The following is a 19134-nucleotide window of genomic DNA, read 5'->3' as shown; positions in this document are numbered from 1 at the left end:
TAGAACAAGAAGCAATGGGCTTACATTGCAACAAGGGAGGTTTAGGCTGGACATTAGGAAAAACTTCCTAACCATCAGGGTGGTTAAACACTTCAATAAACTGCCTAGGGAGGTTGTAGAATCTCTATCACTGGAGATATTTAAGAGCAGGTTAGACAGACGTCTATCAAGATGGTGTTTGGTTCTGCCATGAGGGCAGGGGACTTGTTAACCTCTTGAGGCTCCTTCCAGTTATTGTATTCTGTGATTCTACGATCAAGGCAGAGGAGGTAGCTGAGGACTCTGTTCCTATGGTGGATTACCTTCACACCCTCTAATCCTACTTGCACTGCAATTAGTACCCAACCCATGCTAGGGAAACTAATGATCCAACTAGCAGACCAAATTCACTGAATAATCTTGGTACCACTTGAGGCATGCAGTGCATATGCTAAAAAGAGACTTCTGAAAATGAAATGTAAATTGTTTTGTAAACATTACTTCTTAAATACCCTAACAAACCATTGACAGGATTCTCAGAAGCAGAGGAGATCGTGGGCAGATAACCTAAGCTCAAAGAGAAGGGCAGAAACAGTGGTATTACTTGGCAAAAATCTCAAGAAAAGGTTACCCCACACACTCCCCAGTGATGGATAGCAAAAGTGAACAGCCACTAGAAGATGCAACAAACCCTTTACCATACAGCCTGCTATTTCATCTCAACATGTCTTCTGAAAATATACTGCTACATTCCAAGGGTAATCTATAACCCACCCACAGATGGGCCATCCTCCAACTCTTCAAAGCTGCACTACCACACTATCAGAATTGTTACTGTTGCAGTCTACACTCGCAGGCCAGTTGACACTAGACCCAGACATTTGGCTTAAGATATGTGACACCAGCTACACAGAACATGTAGCTTGAGTCAGCTTATCTTAAGCTAGACTTGGTCGCATCCACACAACAGGAAGTCGACAAGCGCAAACACTCCCATCGGCCTCCCTCACTCCTTACAAGAGCCAGAGTACTGGATGCCAGCGGAGACGCCCTCTGAGTTTGATTTAATGAGCCTTAGACTCACTAAACTGAACTCTGGAAGATCGATTGCAGCAGCGTCGATTTGCCACAGAGTGAAGACGGGCCTGAGATACTCATTAAGCTTAAAGCAAGAACCTTTCTATCCCTCCAAATGGACATGTGCTCTGCACTACTCCTCCTCCACTCAGGTGTAAAGTTTCCTTTCCATCAAGGAGCCATTACCTTATTTATTACAGTATATTATCACACATTATTTATAGGATCTAGGAGTATGCTAGGTGCACATTGCCTTGAAACACAAAAGTCATTCCAACAGACTTGGACACAGGCACTATGAACATCACCAGAATAAGAGAACTAATAAATTAAAACCATTAACCTAAACAGAATATATACTAAATCTCAAAGTCTGTAACTTGGCCTCCCATTGATCTTATTTTTGCATTCACCTGTCATTTCTTTGCCCAAGCCTCCATCTTCTCTCCTGACATCTCGGACGTTACTTAAATTGTAAACTTTCCTGAGTAGGAAATCCATTTGCTCTGTTACGTGCCATAAATGAATAGGGCACTACATAAGCGATGATAGAAAATTCTTGTAACAACTTTTCCTTGCCCATTACTTGCCTTCTCTAACTCACTATTTGGAGAGATTACAAAAATAAACCCTATAATTACCCTAATCCACAGATGGATAATCCACTAGTTCAGAATCTCTTTTACTCTTTGCTCACAGGCTGAAATTTAAATTGTTCCTCTTATGCTCAGAATTCAATTTCAATTTTAGTTTCTGGAAAAGGATTAGAGAGCAGTTCTGAAATCCTCAGCAGGGAACACTTCTTAATCTAGTGATCATGAGTGTACTTATTAGCTGAAAATAGACAGAAGAAGTGTAATTATACCATTTTCAGCCTTTAGCCCCTCCAAGGCTGCAGTGGGTAGGATTAAAGTCCCCTTCTCATCCTCCTGTTCCACCACATTCTCCTGTGGAGATATTTCATCCCGCTCAGAGATCAGCTGAAGAGCAGAAAGACAGAAAATTACAATGTTTTCCCATAGGTATTAGGCCTTGTTCTTTCAATTGCACTTTTGACAAATCTGTTAATCATTTCTAAATTCCCCCAACGAACTCATACTAGTTTACTCCATTTGCAAACAGTTTCATAAAATGCCTGCTCAGACTGCAGAAAGTCGCCAATTGGTCAAGAGAAGATATTTCTGTAGTCTTTTTGATTGTTATCATTCTTAGAGAATTTTAGGTTACAATTACCTTTACAGATTGTACCTGCTCCTCTGATTGAGAGACCTGCATCACTGGCTCAGATTTTAACCATTTTAACTCAGTCTGGCAATGGACGAACTCCTCAGATTTTTGCATGAGCTCTTCTAAAAGAAAAAAAAAATAAGTATACATGTCTCTGCTTGTCTGAGTAGATCTACTTTAAATGTATGCACATTAGAATATGTAACCTCTCACCTAGCAGTCACTGCTTCTATTCTAGCCCACTCAGTAGCTGCAGGAAGTCCATATCACCTGAGAGTTCTATCTCTATATATATTTTAGAAATGCCTGTCTGTCCGTCTGAGTCTGATCAAGAACTCCTCCTGAACAGTAAGAGCTAGGACCACCAAAATTGGTTATGCAGCTTCCTCTTATCCTAGCTTTAAGCAAGGTCAAGGTCAAAAAAATGGGAAGTGCTAGGAATGAGACTGTTTTCCATGACATGGAAAGGGAGGAGGCATGCAAAAGGGGGAGGCAGAGCAGAGAGATGTGATAGGAGAGTGGCCACTGGGGGCAGTGAGCACAGGGGATAGCAATCCTTAAGAGTGTCCACTGGGATCAGCTACACCACCAAGAGTAGCCAGCAGGGCTTGTGCTCCGCCATCCTGCTTGCCACCAAAGTAAGTAGCTCCCCTGCTCCAAACCCTTTCACCTCAGCCCTTGACCACAGTGCTGGAGGAGGGGAAGGGAGAAGGCCCCTGGCAACTGGGAGGGTTTGTGGAAGGCAAAAGGCCCTGGCAGCTGGGGGAGGGAAAAAAGCCCCGCAAGATGTGACCACCTCATTCCTGAGCTCTCCTCGCCTCACTCCCAGCCTCCTGACTCCTGCACCTCCACATTGCCAGCCCCCTGCCCTGAATGACCTCAGCAATGCCAGGTATGTCTTCTAGTGTGAAATAAATGAACCTGTTACCAGTTGATCACACAAAATACCACCATAGTTTGCTAACCAAAGGATCAGGGAATGCCATTACAATAGAGGCGCGCAGGATTCAACAGACAAGGAGATGGAACATTCCTCTTCAAAGGATTTAGACATATCATCATGGAAGACTGCAGAGTGGCTACAAGTTTAAGTCTGTACTAACTATCTACAAACATTTTATCCATGATTATTCATTGCCATGGACAGAAGGGACCACTACGATCATCCTGTCAGACCTCCTGAATAGCAAAACCTTTTTTTTTTTTTTTTTTTTTTTTAAATCAAGCAATTCCTGCATCAAGCTCATAAACACCACCTGGGCTAAGTCTATGTCTAGACTGCAGAGTTAAATCGGAAAAAGATACGCAAATTGCACACCACAATTTGCGTATCTTTTTCCGCCCCCTCCCCCCCTTTTTTTTTTTTTTTTGGAAAAACCTCCCCCTTTTGGAACATCCCTTATTCCTGATATGATGAGGAATACAGGGATGCTGAAAGAACACGTCCGCTTTTTTGGATACTGTTTCGAAAAAGCGGATGCGCTCTTTGGATGCGGCAAAGCTTTTATGGGACACCTCTAGTATCCCAGAAAAGTGCTGCAGTGTAGATATAGCCAGAGTAAAAACACTGGAAAAGATAGATTTTTTTTTTCTCTGATTTGTGTTATAATCACTTTGTCAACTAAAACAATAATTAGTTATATACTTTCAAAAAGGAGATTGCTAACATTAACATAGCCTTTAAATCTTTAACAAATTAATTTAGAAACAACTAAGGTTAAGAAAAATGTCTACAACTCTGAAAGGCTGTAATGAGACTCAGAATTCCCATCAACCTGGGAGCCAGGAAAGGTTTATTCTTCCTCTTGTCATCTAAGATATTACCCACTCTTTGGTACAGAATTGCCATTAAAAACAGATGCAAATCAAAACTACACAGACAGACTCCCAAGGCTGACCTTGCAGGTGTTGGATGGTAGCTGAATTTTCAGTAGACTGTACCAGCAGCTGATCATTTTGAGCTATGAGAGAATCATGGCTAGATCGCAGCTCTCGCTCAGCCATGTGGAGGTAAGCAATGTGCAGCTTTTGTTCTTCTACCTCCAGCTTATGTTTCTGCTCCTGGGTTCTGTACTCAGATTCCAGTTCAGCATGAGTTCTTCCTGCCTGCTCCAGCTGCTCTGAAAGATACCGCACCTCCTCCTGTAAGTGATGGAAGGACAGCTTCCTCTCAGCCAATTCCAGATCCATCTTCTCCAAAAGGCTTTGAGACTCCTGTCTCTCTGTATTCAACATGCTCTTTAAAGAGCTCAGCTCTGTCTCCATTCTCTGACACTGCTCCAAGAGAGTCTGGAAAAGGAGGTGAGAAGGGACTTAACCCAAAAGGAAAACAAATTGAGTCCTGTTTCAGACCCTAAGGCACTGGGCAAAAATTGATCCATACTAAGTACATATCTTAAAGACAATTTCAACTAGCCAAATTTCCAACTAGAAAAAAAAAGAGGAAAGGTACAACACATGATGGGGATTCTAAACCTCCACAGGAAGAAACACTGTCTTATGATTGTTGAGGGGTAATCAATATTCTGCTGGGAGACATCAGATGTCTAGACTGAAGAAGAGGAGAAATTGTAAGATGGGATTAATATCCAAAACATTCTCCTTCCAGCACAGAAAAAAATATAATCTCTGTTTAAACAGAAAGGTTCATAGAATCATAGAGCTGGAAAAGACCTCAGGAGGTCATCAAGTCCAGCCCTCTGCCCAAAGCAGGACCAATCCCAACTAAATCAACCCAGCCAGAGCTTTGTCAAGCCGAGACTTAAAAACCTCTAGGGATGGAGATTCCAACACCTCCCTAGGTAGCCCATTCCAGTACTTGACCATCCTCCTAGTGAAATAGTTTTTCCTAATTTCCAACCTAGACCTCCCTCACTGTAACTTGAGACCATTGCTCCTTGTTCTGCCATCCGTCACTACTGTGAACAGCCTCTCTCCATCCTCTTCGGAACCTCCCTTCAGAAAGTTGCTGCTATCAAATCCCCTCTCACTCTTCTCTTCTGCAGACTAAACAAACCCAAATCCCACAGTCTCTCCTCATAGGTCATGTGCTCCAGCCCCCTCAGCATTTTGGTTGCCCTCCATTTGACCCTCTCCAATGCATCCACATCCTTTCTATAGTGGGGGCCCAGACCTGGACACAATACCCCAGATGTGGCCTTACCAGAGCCAAATAAAGGGAAATAATCACTTTTCTAGATCTGCTGGCAATGCTCCTCCTAATCCAACCTAATATGCCATTAGCCTTCTTAGCTGCAAGCGCACACTGTTGACTCATCTCCAGTTTCTCATCTACTGTAATTCCCAGGTCCTTTTCTGCAGAACTGCTACTTAGGCAGTCGGTCCCCAGCCAGTAACAATGCTTGGGATTCTTCTTTCCCAAGTGCAGGACTCTGCACTTGTCCTAGTTGAACCTCATCAGATTTCTTTTGGCCCAATCCTCTAATCTGTCTAAATTACTCTGGACCCTATCCCCGCCCTCCAGCGTATCTACCTCTTCCCCTAGCTTAGTGTCAACTGCAAACTTGCTAAGGGTGCAATCCAACCCCTCATCCAGGTCATTAATAAAGATGTTGAACAAAATCGGTCCTAGAACGGAACTTGGCGGCACTCCGCTAGAAACCGACAGCCAACCTGACATCAAGCCCTTGATCCCGACAGTCTAGCTAGCTTTCTATCCATCTTACAGTCCATTTATCCAATCCATACTCCCCTAACTTGCTGGCAAGAATATTGTGGGAGACCGTAGCAAAAGGTTTGCTAAAGTCAAGGTATATCACACCAACTGACTTTCACATATCCACGGAGCCAGTTACCTCAACATAGAAGCTACATTCACATATTTTGTACGTGTGGAACAGATTGTTCCTTCCTAAGTGGAGCACTCTGCATTTGTCCTTATTAAACTTCATCCTATTTACCTCAGACCATTTCTCCAGTTTGTCCAGATCATTGAATTATGACCCTATCCTCCAAAGCACTTGCAACCCCTCCCAGTTTAGTATCAGCTGCAAACATAATAAGCATATTCTCTATGCCAATATCTAGATGGTTGATGAAGATACTGAACAGAACCGGTCCCAAAACAGACCGCTGCAGAACCCCGCTTGTTATATCTTTCCAGCAGGATTGTGAACCATTAATAACTACTCTCTGAGTACGGTTATCCAGCCAGTTATGCACCCACCTTATAGTAGCCCAATCTAAATTGTATTTGTTCAGTTTATTTATAAGAATATCATGCGAGACCGTATCAAAAACCTTAATAAAGTCTAGGTATACCGCATCCACCGCTTCTCCCTTATCCACATGACTCGTTATCCTATCAAAGAAAGCTATCAGATTGGTTTGATGATGTGCTCTTTAGAAATCCATGTTGGCTGTTACCTATCACCTTATTATCATCCAAATGTTTGCAAATGGATTCCTTAATTACTTGTTCCATTATCTTCCCTGGCCCTGAAGTTAAACGGACTTGTCTGTAGTTTTCTGGATTGTTCTTATTTCTCTTTTTATAGATGGGCACTATGTTTGCTCTTTTCAAGTCTTCTGGAATCTCTTCCCAACATCTCTTTCTAGTCTCCCAAAACTTTAAGGCAAATAAGGTCAGATCCTAACTTCTACTAGGCTTCTACAAGCTTCCTAAGTCTGGCAAGGGATACTGGAAGTGGCCAAATCCTGCATAATTCCTACAAATTATTTTATAAACATCAAGGAGGTAGTAATATTACATATTCCCCAAAAGCCCTTGCACAGTTATAACAAGAATTAGCTTAAAATATTGGGACCTTGGAGTTCAATCTTATTGTCAGCTGGTGACACTAGAGGAGACAATGTTAGAGAAAAGGATACTTTTGCCTGAACTAGACATTTTGAAGATTCTACAACAGGCATAAAAAGGAGATCACAGAGTTCAACAACTCAGTTACAAAACTGCACCACCAACTCTACTTAGAAAGAACTGTTAATTAAGGCACTAAGGATAACCATACCCCCAATGCAGTGCCAAAAACAAAAATGCCCTCTCTCATGAGGCTGCCAGCTTTGAACTTTGACCTCAGGGAATTCCCAGATTCTCTCACGCCAAGCACATGGTCCCTGTGGTAGGGAGCTACGTCAGTTGTTAGGCTTCTGATGAGACAACAGCACACATTAGCAGTAAAGGAACACAAGAGCACAGTATGTTGAGAGCACAAAGAGATACCTTGTTCTGATCTTCTGCACTATGTAACTCTTGCTGCAGCAGTTCCACCATCTGAGTTCGTCCTAAAAGAGCTGCTTCCTGTTCCTTCAGCTTTCTCTGAAGTGAGCTAAGGTTCTACATGAGACAAACAAGAGTGCTGCATCATCTACATCAGAAGCTGAGAGGACAGTAGCAGCCCAAATACAGAAGCACTAGTTACACAGGAGCATCCCATCCCATCTGTCCCAACTCTATGCATCTTATATGGCTCCCACTGTTTTAGTATCTGGGCATTCATATTTGTCAGTGTATTTATCCTGCCAACACTGCTGGAGGACAGGGAAATATTTTATTCCCATTTCTACAGACCCGAAAGGGAGTCACAGAGACACTAGTGATTTATAGCATAGTCACACAGGAAGTCAGTGGCAGAGCAGGGAGCTGAATGCAGGTTTCCCAAGTTTCAAGATGGCATCCTGACCACTGAACCATCCTTCCTCTCAACTCCCACTGAAATCCTTTGTTTGCCTGCATGCACCCCTGAGTGGCAACTCCCACTGAACTCATGCAATTTTTCTTTCTGATCTTCTGTGAAAGCAAGGGGCTATCAAACCCATCAAACATACTTGTTGCATCTCAGCTTCCAGCTCTGATTGGGCCACTATTCGGTGCAATTCAGCTTGATGCTGGTAAACCTTCTCTTGCAGGACAGCATCCTTCTCACGAATCACCTCCTCCAGGGAACTCAGCTGTAAGCCATTGTACATAGTTAGCCAAGTGACATTTCTCATGCTGAGAAACAAGATAGTATTTTTCATCCAACTTTTTGTGGAGTTTGCCACGTGTGAAAATAAATATAAACCAGAAGCCAAGATGCCCTTAGTACTGCAGGCCTCTGTGACAGCCATGATTACTCAAGAGAGGATTTACTTCACATAGAGCTACATATTTACTGACAACATAGACACCTGAAGTGCAAAAAGCGTACATTGCATTTTAGATACACTCTGGCTGTGTCTACATTGGTGCGATCTTGCGCAAAAGTGGCTGCTTTTGTGCCAAAACTTGCTGCCTGTCTACACTGGCCACGAGTTCTTGCGCAAGAAGACTGACATTCTAATGTATGAAATCAGTGCTTGTTGCACAAGAACTATGACGCTCCCGCTCAGGAATAAGCCCTCTTGCACAACTGTTCTTGAACAAGAGGCCAGCGTAGACAGGCAACATGAATTACTTGCATAAGAAAGCCCTATGGTTAAAATGGCCATCAGAGCTTTCTTGCACAAGAGAGCATCTACGCTGGCAAGGATGCTCTAGAGCAAAAGCACATCTCTTGCGCAAAGGCTCATGCCAGTGTAGACGCTCTCTTCTGGAAGAGTTTTTGCACAAGAACTCTTCCCCAAAAGAGTTCTTACGCAAAATCATGCCAGCGTAGACGTAGCCCCTGTGTGTCTGAAAAGCCCCAGTTTCCATCCAATTACAGATACATACAATGTTTCATTTGTTGGACTTGGCTGTTGAATGCCCTCAAAATTGAAAGCCTACAAGCATATGTTCAATATTTATAATGGATTGAGAACTGGTTAAAAGACAGGAAACAAAGGGTAGGAATAAATGGTAAATTTTCAGAATGGAGAGGGGTAACTTGTGGTGTTCCCCAAGAGTCAGTCCTGGGACCAATCCTGTTCAACTTATTCATAAATGATCTGGAGAAAGGGGTAAGCAGTGAGGTGGTAAAATTTGTGGATGATACTAAATTGTTTAAGATAGTCAAGATAGAAGCAGACTGAAGAACTTCAAAAAGATCTCACCAAACTGAGTGATTGGGCAACAAAATGACAAATGAAATTTAATGTGGATAAGTGTAAAGTAATGCACATTGGAAAAAATAACCCCAACTATACGTACAGTATGATGGGGGCTAATTTGGCTACGACAAATCAGGAAAGAGATCTTGGAGTTATTGTGAATAGTTCTCTGAAAACTTCCACAAAGTGTGCAGTGGCGGTCAAAAAGGCAAACAGGATGTTAGGAATTAAGAAAGGTATAGAGAATAAGACACAGAATATCTTACTGCCCCTGTATAAATGTATGGTACGTCCACATCTTGAAAACTGTGTACAGATGTGGTCTCCTCACCTCAAAAAAGATATTTTGGCCTTGGAAAGAGTTCAGAAAAGGGCAACTGCAATGATTAGGGGTTTGGAACGGGTCCCATATGAGGAGAGGCTAAAGCGACTGAGACTTTTCAGTTTAGAAAAGAGGAGACTGAGGGGGGATATGATACAGGTATATAAATTTTGAGTGGTGAGAAGAGGGTGAATAAAGAAAAGTTATTTATTAGTTCCCATAATAGAAGAACTAGAGGACACCAAATGAAATTAATGGGTAGCAGATTTAAAACTAATAAAATTAAGTTCTTCGTCACACAGTGCATAGTCACCCTGTGGAACTCCTTGTCATGATTATGAGGGTTAGCCAGCAGCCTAGGGATTAAGGGGTTAACTACACCTAGCCAGATGGAGTGACCAATAAGAATGTAGGTGGGACTTTTCAAACTGGGACAAAGGAATTTGGGTTTTTTTCCCTTTCTCTTTTTGTCTCTCTGGGAGAGTTCTCTGCAGCTACAGAGAGGGACAAGCATGTCTCTCTCTCTCTCCAAGACACCATTCTTCATTTTCTGTAAGTAGGGTAAAGTTTAGGTAGTTTCATTAGGTTTTACTGTTTTATGGATTGGGTATGGGATCTGAGATCTGGCACTGCTTAAAAGATGTTTTGGCTTTTCTTTGTAACTAAGTTCTAGGCCCATGGAGTTTCTCCATGAGTATATTTTGTTACCTCCCTATCTAGTCATTATGTTTGCAACAGGAATATTGTTGTAATAATAAAAGTTCTTTCTTTTCTTTTTATTAACCTGGCAGTGGTTAATTGTGTGCCTTGATTTTTATTTTAGGGGTAAGATTTCCCAAATGATCTTTCCCCTGATTTCTTTATCAACATTTGGGTGGTGGCAGCTGAAGTTTTATTCCCAAGATCTAGGTTTTTAAGATCTTGGGGGAAGTTTTAGACCAAAGCCTGGTAGATAAAGCTTTGGGGTACACTTGCTGGCCCCCACTTCTGCATTTATCATGCCAGAGTGGGGAAGGAGCCATGACACTCCTTGCCAGAGGAGGCTGTGAAGGCTAGGATTATAATAGAGTTTAAAGAGAAGCTAGATAATTTCATGGAGGTTAGGTACATAAAAGGCTGTTTGTCAGAGGCTGGAGATGGATGGCATGAGACAAATCGCTTGATCACTGTCTTTGGTCCACCCCCTCTGGGGCACCTGGCACTGGCCACTGTCGTCAGACAGGCTACTGGGCTAGATGGACCTTTGGTCTGACCCTGTACGGCCATTCTTATGTTATAATATTAGATAAGACCATAAGAACGGCCATACTGGGTCAGACCAATGGTCTATCCAGCTCAGTTTACTGTCTGCCAACAGTGGCCAATACCAGGTGCCCCAGAGGAAGTGACCCAAACAGGTAATTCTCACGTGATCTCTCCCATCACCCACCTCCAGAGAAATAGAGGCTAGGGTCACCATTCCTACCCATCCTGCCTAATACCATTGATGGACCTAACCTCCATGAATCTATCTAGCTCTTTTTTGAACCCTGTTAAAGTCCTATACTTCACCACATCCTTGGCAAGGAGTTCCAAAGGTTGATGGTGCGCTGAGTTAAGAAAAACTTCCTTTTGTTTGTTTTAAACCTGCTGCCTTTTAATTTCATTTGGTGACCCCCAGTTCTTATATTGTAGAATAAATAAAATAAATAAATAAATAGCTTTTCCTTATTCACTTTTTCCACACCAGTCATGATTTTAAAGACCTCTATCATATCCCCCTTTAGTCTCCTTTTTTCTAAGCTGAAAAGTCCAATTCTTTTTAATTTCTCTTCAGACGAGACCACTTCCAAACCCCTAACCATTTTTGTTGCCCTCTTCTGAACCTTTTCCAATGCCGATATATATTTTTTTGAGATGAGGCGACTACATCTGTCACCAGTATTCAAGATGTGGGCGTACCAGGGTTTTATACAGAGGCAACAAGATATTTCTGTTTTATTCTCTATCCCTGTTTTAATAATTCCTAACATTCTATTTGCTTTTTTGACTGCCATCCACAATGACTCCAAGAGCTCTCTCGAGCAGTTGCAGCCAAATTGGTCCCCATCATATTTTATGTATAGTTGGGATTAATTTTTTCCAATGTGCATTACTTTACATTTATCAATATTAAATTTCATTTGCCATTTTGTTGCCCAATCACTTAGTTTGATGAAACAAAAGACAGGACTATGCAGCACTTTAAAACCATCTTGTTAATCTTATTAGGTGATGAGCTTTCATGGGCTAGACCTACTTCCTCAGATCAAATCTGAGGAAGTGGGTCTGGCCCACGAAAGCTCATCACCAAATAAACCATCTTGTAAGTCTTTAAAGTGCTGCATTATGCTGTCTTTTGTTTCAGCAAGACCAGACTAACACGGCTACATCTTTATTAGTTTGATGAGACATTTTTGAAGCTCTTCACAGTCTGTTTTGGTCTTAACTATCTTGAGCAGTTTAATATCATCTGCAAATTTCACCACCTCACTGTTTACCCCTTTCTTTAGATCATTTATAAATAAACTGAATAGGATTGGTCCCGAGACAAACCCTTGGGGGACCCCACTAGTTACCTCTCACCGCTCGAAAAACTTACCATTTATTCTTACCCTTTGTTTCCTGTCTTAACCAGTTATCAAACCAGGAAAGGATCTTCCCTACTATCCCATAATAATTTATTTTACTTAAGAGCCCTTGGTGAGGAACGTTGTCAAAGGCTTTCTAGAAATCTAAGTATATTATATCCACTGGATGCCCTTTGTCCACATGTTTGCTGACCCCCTCAAAGAACTCTAGCAAATTAGTAAGGCATGATTTCCCTTTACAGAAACCATGTTGACTTTACCCTAACAAAGTATGTTCATCTATGTATCTGACAATTTTAGTGTTTACTATAGTTTCAACTAATTTGCCCGGTAATCATGTTAAACTTACCAGTCTGTAATTTCCAGGATCACCTCTAGAGCCCTTTTTAAAAATTGGTGTCACATTAGCTATCTTCCAATCATTAGGTACAGAAGCTGATTTAAATGATAGGTTATAAACCACAGTTAATAGTTCCACAATTTCACATTTGAGTTTTCAGAACTCTTGGGTGAATGCCAGGAGCATACTGGCAATCAAAATAGGCCTGGGAAATGGGCTGAGAATGGCCCTCCCCATGACGTCACCCTGCATGCTCCTCATGTCCCGCATGCGATGCAGGTGGCAGGTTGGGCTCTGCGTGCCGCATACAGCACGGACACAGAGCTGCTCAGAGTGACGGGCAACGGCATGTGGACACGATGGCCCACCGGACAACGGCCCACCGGGAAATTCCCGGTATCCCACCGGGCCAGTCCGCCCCTGGTGAATGCCATCTGGTCCTGGTGACTTCTTACTGTTAAGTTTATCAATTTGTTTCAAAACTTCCTCTGACAACACCTCAATCTGGGACAATTCCTCAGATTTGTCACCTAAAAAGAATGGCTCATGTTTGGGAATCTCCCCAACATCCTCAGCCATAAAGACTGAAGCAAAGAATTCATTTAGTTTCTCTGCAATGACTATCATCTTTTGAGTCCTCCTTTAGCATCTCAATTGTCCAAGGGTTGTTTAGCCAGCTTCCTACTTCTGATGTACTTAAAGATTTTGCTATTACTGAGTTTTTGGCTAGCTATTCTTCAAACTCCTTTTTGGCTTTTCTTCATATATTTTTACACTTAATTTGACAAAGTTTATGCTCTTTTCTATTTTCCTCATTTGGATCTGACTTCTACTTTTTAAAAGATGTATTTTTATATCTCATTGCTTCTTTTACTTGGTTGTTAAGCCACAGTAGCACTCTTTTGGTTCTCTTATTGTGTTTTTTAATTTGGGGGTATACATTCAAGTTGGGCCTCTATCATGGTGTCTTTGAAAAGTTTCCATGCAGCTTGCAGACATTTTACTTTTGTCACCATATCTTTTCATTTCTGTTGAACTAGCTTCCTCATTTTTGTGTAGCTCCCCTTTCTGAAATTAAATGCCACAGTGTTGGGCTGCTAAGGTGTTTTTTCCATGAGAGATATGCTAAATTTTATTACATTACGGTCACTATTTCCAAATGCTGCGAGGAATCCTGTGGCACCTTATAGACTAACAGAAGTGTTGGGAGCATAAGCTTTCGTGGGCAAAGACCCACTTCATGCATCTGACAAAGTGGGTCTTTGCCCATGAAAGCTTATGCTCCCAACACTTCAGTTAGTCTATAAGGTGCCACAGGACTCCTCGCTGCTTTTGCAGATTCAGACTAACACGGCTACCTCTCTGATACTATTTCTAAATGGTCCAGTTATATTTTGAACCAGATCCTGTGCTCTACTTAGCACTAAATCAAAAAGAGGCTCTCCCCTTGTGGGTTCCAGAATCAGCTACTTCAAAAAGCAGTCAATTAAGGTATCAAGAAATTTTATCTCTGCATCCCGTCCTGAGGTGACATGTACCCTGTCAATATGGGGATAGTTGAAATCCCCCACTATTACTGAGTTTTTTATTTTGATAGCCTCTCTAATCTCCCTTAAAAAGCGACGAGGAGTCCTGTGGCACCTTATAGACCCGTGGTAACCAACCAGTAGATCGTGATCTACCGGTAGATCTCGGAGGCTCTAAGAGTGGCTCTTGAGCCCTCTTTGAACTGCACACCTGCGCAGTACATTTAAATTAGATTTCCTCATTTGAGGAGCAGCTACTCACCGAGCAACAGCACAGGTGAGTAGCTGTGAGGAATGGTGGGAATTTTTTTTTTTTTTTAAAGTAGCAGTATAAGGATTGGGGATAGCAAGTGATGGAGAGGAGGAGAATAGAGAGGGCGGGGCTTCAAAGAAGGGGTGGGGCGGTAGATCTTGGCTTGGTCTGTCATTTAAAAAGTGATCTTGGGTGTAAAAAGGTTGGAGACCACTGTTATAGACTAACTGAAGTGTAGGAGCATAAGCTTTCGTGGGCAAAGACCCACTTCGTCAGATGCATGTAGTGGAAATTTCCAGAGGCAGGTATAAATATGCAGGCCACGATCAGGCTGCAGATGACAAGGTGGATCCAATCAAGGAGGATGAGGCCCACTTCTAGCAGCTGATCTGGAGGTGTGAATTCCAAGAGAGCAGAAGCTGCTTTTGTAGTTAGCAAGCCATTCACAGTCTTTGTTTAATCCAGAGTTGATTGTGTCAAACTTGAAGATGAACTGTAGCTCAGCAGTTTCTCTTTGAAGTCTGGTCCTGAAGTTTTTTTGCTGCAGGATGGCTACTTTTAGATCTGCAATTGTGTGTCCAGGAAGATTGAAGTGTTCCTCTACAGGCTTTTTTTGTTGCCATTCCTAATATCTGATTTGTGTCCATTGATTCTTTTACGTAGGGACTGTCCAGTTTGGCTGATGTATATAGCAGTGGGGCATATATTATGTTGGTAGATGTGCAGGAGAATATACCAGTGACAGTATGGCTGATCTGGTTAGGTCCTGTGATGGTGTTGCTGGTGTATATATGTGGGCAGAGTTGACACCGAGGTTTGTTGCAAGGATTGGTTCCTGAGTTCGAGTTGTTATGGTGCGGTGTGTAGTTGCTGGTGAGAATATGCTTCAGGTTGGCAGGTTGTCTGTGGGCAAGGACCCGCCTACCTCCCAAGGCCTGTGAAAGCGAGGGATCATTGTCCAGGATGGGTTGTACATCACTAATGACGCGTTGGAGAGGTTTTAGCTGGGGACTGTAGGTGATGGCCAATGGTGTTCTGTTGGTTTATTTCTTGGGCTTGTCCCATAGCAGGAGGCTTCTGGGTACATGTCTGGCTCTGTCAATCTGTCTCCTCACCTCCTCGTGTGGGTATCGCAATTTACAGAATGCTTGTTGAAGATCTTGTAGGTGTAGGTCTCTGTCTGAGGGGTTGGAGCATATACGGTTGTACCTCAGCGCTTGGCTGTAAACAATGGATCATGTGGTGTATACCTCCAGACCAGTGGCACTATTTACAGTGATATTAGGAATGGCAACATACAAAAACCTGTAGGGGAACACTTCAATCTTCCTGGACACACAACTGCAGATCTAAAAGTAGCCATCCTGCAGCAAAAAAACTTCAGGACCAGACTTCAAAGAGAAACTGCTGAGCTACAGTTCATCTTCAAGTTTGACACAATCAACTCTGGATTAAACAAAGACTGTGAACGGCTTGCTAACTACAAAAGCAGCTTCTGCTCTCTTGGAATTCACACCTCCAGATCAGCTGCTAGAAGTGGGCCTCATCCTCCTTATCATCTGCAGCCTGATCGTGGCCTGCATATTTATACCTGCCTCTGGAAATTTCCACTACATGCATCTGACGAAGAGGGTCTTTGCCCACGAAAGCTTATGCTCTTACACTTCAGTTAGTCTATAAGGTGCCACAAGACTCCTCGTCGCTTTTGCAGATTCAGACTAACACGGCTATCCCTCTGATAGTAATCTCCCTTAGTATCTCAGTCATTATCACGGTCCTGATCAGGTGGTTGATAATATATTCCTACTGATACATTGTTATTTTTGGAGCATGGAATTACTATCCATAGAGATTCTATGGAACATTTTGGTTCATTTAAGATTTTTACTTCATTTGATTCTACATTTTCTTTCACGTATATTGCCACTCCCCCACCAGCACGACCTGTTCTATCCTTCTGCTATATTTTGTACCCTGATATGACTGTCCCATTGATTGTCCTCATTCCACCAAGTTTCTGCGATGCCTATTACATCAATATCCTCCTTTAAAACTAGGCACTTTAGTTCACCGATTTTATTATTTAGACTTCTAGCACTTGTTTATATGCATTTTAAAAATTTGTCACTATTTATCTGTCATTTCCTGATGTGTTAGACTCTTTTTTGATTGTATTTCATCTGATCTGACCCAGACTTCCATCCTCTCCTCCTGTCTAGAGTATCTCTATTAATAGACCCTCCCCTAAGAGATTGATATTAACAGGCACTAATGTAACAACACAGTGCTCACTCCCCCAACTAGAATAATAATCCTCTAACTTAATCATTTTTTACTCCCCTTTCACTAAAATATTGCTGATTTTTACCAATAGACAGTAAATAAATGCACAGCTAAAAATCTCTCTCAATACTTGGGCTGCTTGCTTGTCCTGAGTATCTGCAAGGGTGTTTCTAACTGCATCCAGCTGCTCCATCAAGTTCCTGACAGTTTCCTCCTGCTTTTGGAGTTTCTGATTGAGTGCGTCAACATCCTCTATCTGTTCTTCACTGGTCTTCTGATTACTCTGAAACTGCTGATGCATAAAACAATACAAAAAAAGTGGATATTATTTAATTAGTCTCAGTCAGAATACACTGAAATAACACTCTACTGTCATTTCAACCCCCTGTTTCTAAGGGACTGCAAGGGTCATTTAGTATAACCCCCTGCCAAGATTCAGGATTTTTTGTGCCTAAACCATCCAGGATAGGTGGTTACCATGCCTTCTTCAGAAAACTTACAGTGAAGAAACTTTTACACCCTCACTAAGCATACTGTTGCTTTCTCCTACTGCTCTTACAGTAGAAGTTTTTCCTGACATTTAATCTAAAACTGCTGTGCTCTAGTTTGAACAAACTGCCTCTAGTCCAGCCTTTTGTGGCAGGATAGAACAACTTCTCTACATCTTTCTATGGCAGCCTTTCAAATATTTGAAGACTGCTATTATATTCCCTCCTTAACCTCCTCTTTTCAAAACAAAACATACCTAGCTCCTTCAGCCTTTGCTAATATGGCTTGCATTCCATCCCTTTGATCATCTTTGTTGCTTGCCTCTGTAGCCTCTCTAGTTTCTCTATACCTTTCTAGAGGATGGTGACCAACAGTAGACACAGTACTCCAGGTAAGCACCGCTCTACTTGGCATTGGTACTTATCACCTACCTGTGTGCTATGCCTCTGTTAATGCAGCCTAAAACTGCATTTGCTTTTTTGCAACAACACTGCAGGACCAAGCACCATCTAGATTACCCCGATAGATGTTTATCCAACCTGCTCTTAAATATCTCCAGTGATGGAGATTCCACAACCTCCCTAGGCAATTTATTCCAATTTTTAACCACTTTGACAGAAGCCTGGCAAGCTTTAAGCCCCAGAGACTGGGGCATACCCCAGGATGGGGAAAGAGATACAATTCTTCTTAGAATAGCCTAACTATTAACACTAAATGCTAAATAACTAACTACAGATATAGAAAAAACTATGTACAGTAACTGCTAGGAGTGCTCGTCGTGGCAAAAGCAAAAAGTTACAGCTGCCATCACTGGCAGCAAGAAGGAACTGGGGGATTGGCAGGTCAGCAAGGCTATATATTGGGCATCATATCAGCGCCACTCCAGGGGCACCTAGGCTGACCCAATGGTTGCTCCTAGATAAAAGTCTTCCAGCTTCCATGAACACACATGTGCTTACACCTGATTGGAATGCATATGAACAAGCACTCTAAGAAAAACAGAAGGTTTTATCTTGAATTGTAATTTAATTGTAATTTTCTGGCAATGAGTTCCACAGGTGACACGTGCTAGTAAAAAAGCACTTCTAATCTGTTTATATTGATTTCCTTTCAATTTTACTCCTATTCCCCCTTGCTCTTGCATCTCTGTCAACCTTGCCTCCTCTTGAGACACACCAAATTGTTTTTACACAAAATAACCTTTTCTTCAGGAAAAATTGCAGTGGCTCACAGAGATCACACCTAAGAGAGAATCCAATCCACGGAGAAGTAGACCAGACTCTAGCTCCCAAAGAATACCTAATTCCTGTTGAAGGGTTTCTAACAGCAGGCAGAATGTTCAGAGAAAAAGGGACATTTAAAGAGAGGATCATGACTAACAGATACACCAAGAATTCTTCAAAAGCAAGAATTCAGCAATCATTCATAGAAACCTATCCTGAAAAGAAAGAGAACCTAATAAGATCATTGGTGTTAACCTACATCTCTCAGCTCCCAGATTCTCAGTATATGCTAGAGCAGTGGTCTCCAACCTTTTTACACCCAAGATCACTTTTTAAACTTCAGGGTAAACCAAGATCTACCCCATCCCTTCCCCAAGACCCTGTGCTCTCGATTCCCCTCCTCTCCATTTGCTGTTCCCAGATCTTACTCACTACCACTGAGCTGAGACAGGCAGTGGGGGTTCTGGGGTAGGAATGAGGGATTTGGGTGTGGGAAGGGGTGAGAGGTGCAAGCTCTGGGAGATTAATGGGTGTAGGAGGAGGTGGAGGAGGGGATGCTGGCTTGGGGATGGGGCTCCAGGCTGGAGAGTGTTGGGGTCAGGTGGAGGGTTGGGGTGCTGGAACAAGTCGCAGGCTTATTGATATGGAGGTGCAGGAGTTTGGGTTGGGGTATATGAGGGGCTCAGGGCACAGAGGGTTGGGTGTATGATGGTCTCAGGGCACAGGTTTGCAGTGTGTGGATGGTGTAGGAGTGTTTTGGTACAAGACTGGGGATGTGGGTGGTGCAGGAGTGTTATGATCCTGCGGCCAGATGCG

The 19134-nt window shown here is 42.4% G+C and overlaps 1 protein-coding gene across 5 annotated transcripts in view; it reads right to left on the bottom strand.

Annotated features, from left to right (window-relative positions):
- The window catches only part of GOLGB1 (golgin B1), a 131435-nt gene that overhangs the window by 93026 nt on the left and 19275 nt on the right, over nucleotides 1–19134 (bottom strand). For 3 of the 5 annotated variants that reach the window (XM_075918353.1, XM_075918356.1, XM_075918354.1), the window contains 6 exons: nucleotides 16737–16898; nucleotides 8092–8214; nucleotides 7487–7600; nucleotides 4182–4572; nucleotides 2290–2405; nucleotides 1922–2036 (listed from right to left, as the gene is read on the bottom strand). In XM_075918353.1, the coding sequence (XP_075774468.1) occupies nucleotides 1922–2036; nucleotides 2290–2405; nucleotides 4182–4572; nucleotides 7487–7600; nucleotides 8092–8214; nucleotides 16737–16898 (1021 nt within the window). The remainder of the gene's footprint in view (nucleotides 1–1921; nucleotides 2037–2289; nucleotides 2406–4181; nucleotides 4573–7486; nucleotides 7601–8091; nucleotides 8215–16736; nucleotides 16899–19134) is intronic. The other 2 variants (XM_075918355.1, XM_075918357.1) reach the window with 2 other exon arrangements.

The sequence above is a fragment of the Pelodiscus sinensis genome, unplaced genomic scaffold (genome assembly GCF_049634645.1).
Source record: "Pelodiscus sinensis isolate JC-2024 unplaced genomic scaffold, ASM4963464v1 ctg78, whole genome shotgun sequence".
NCBI classification, from domain to species: Eukaryota; Metazoa; Chordata; order Testudines; family Trionychidae; genus Pelodiscus; species Pelodiscus sinensis.
Note: the sequence above shows the minus strand (reverse complement) of the source record. Positions and strands in the feature narration are given on the sequence as shown.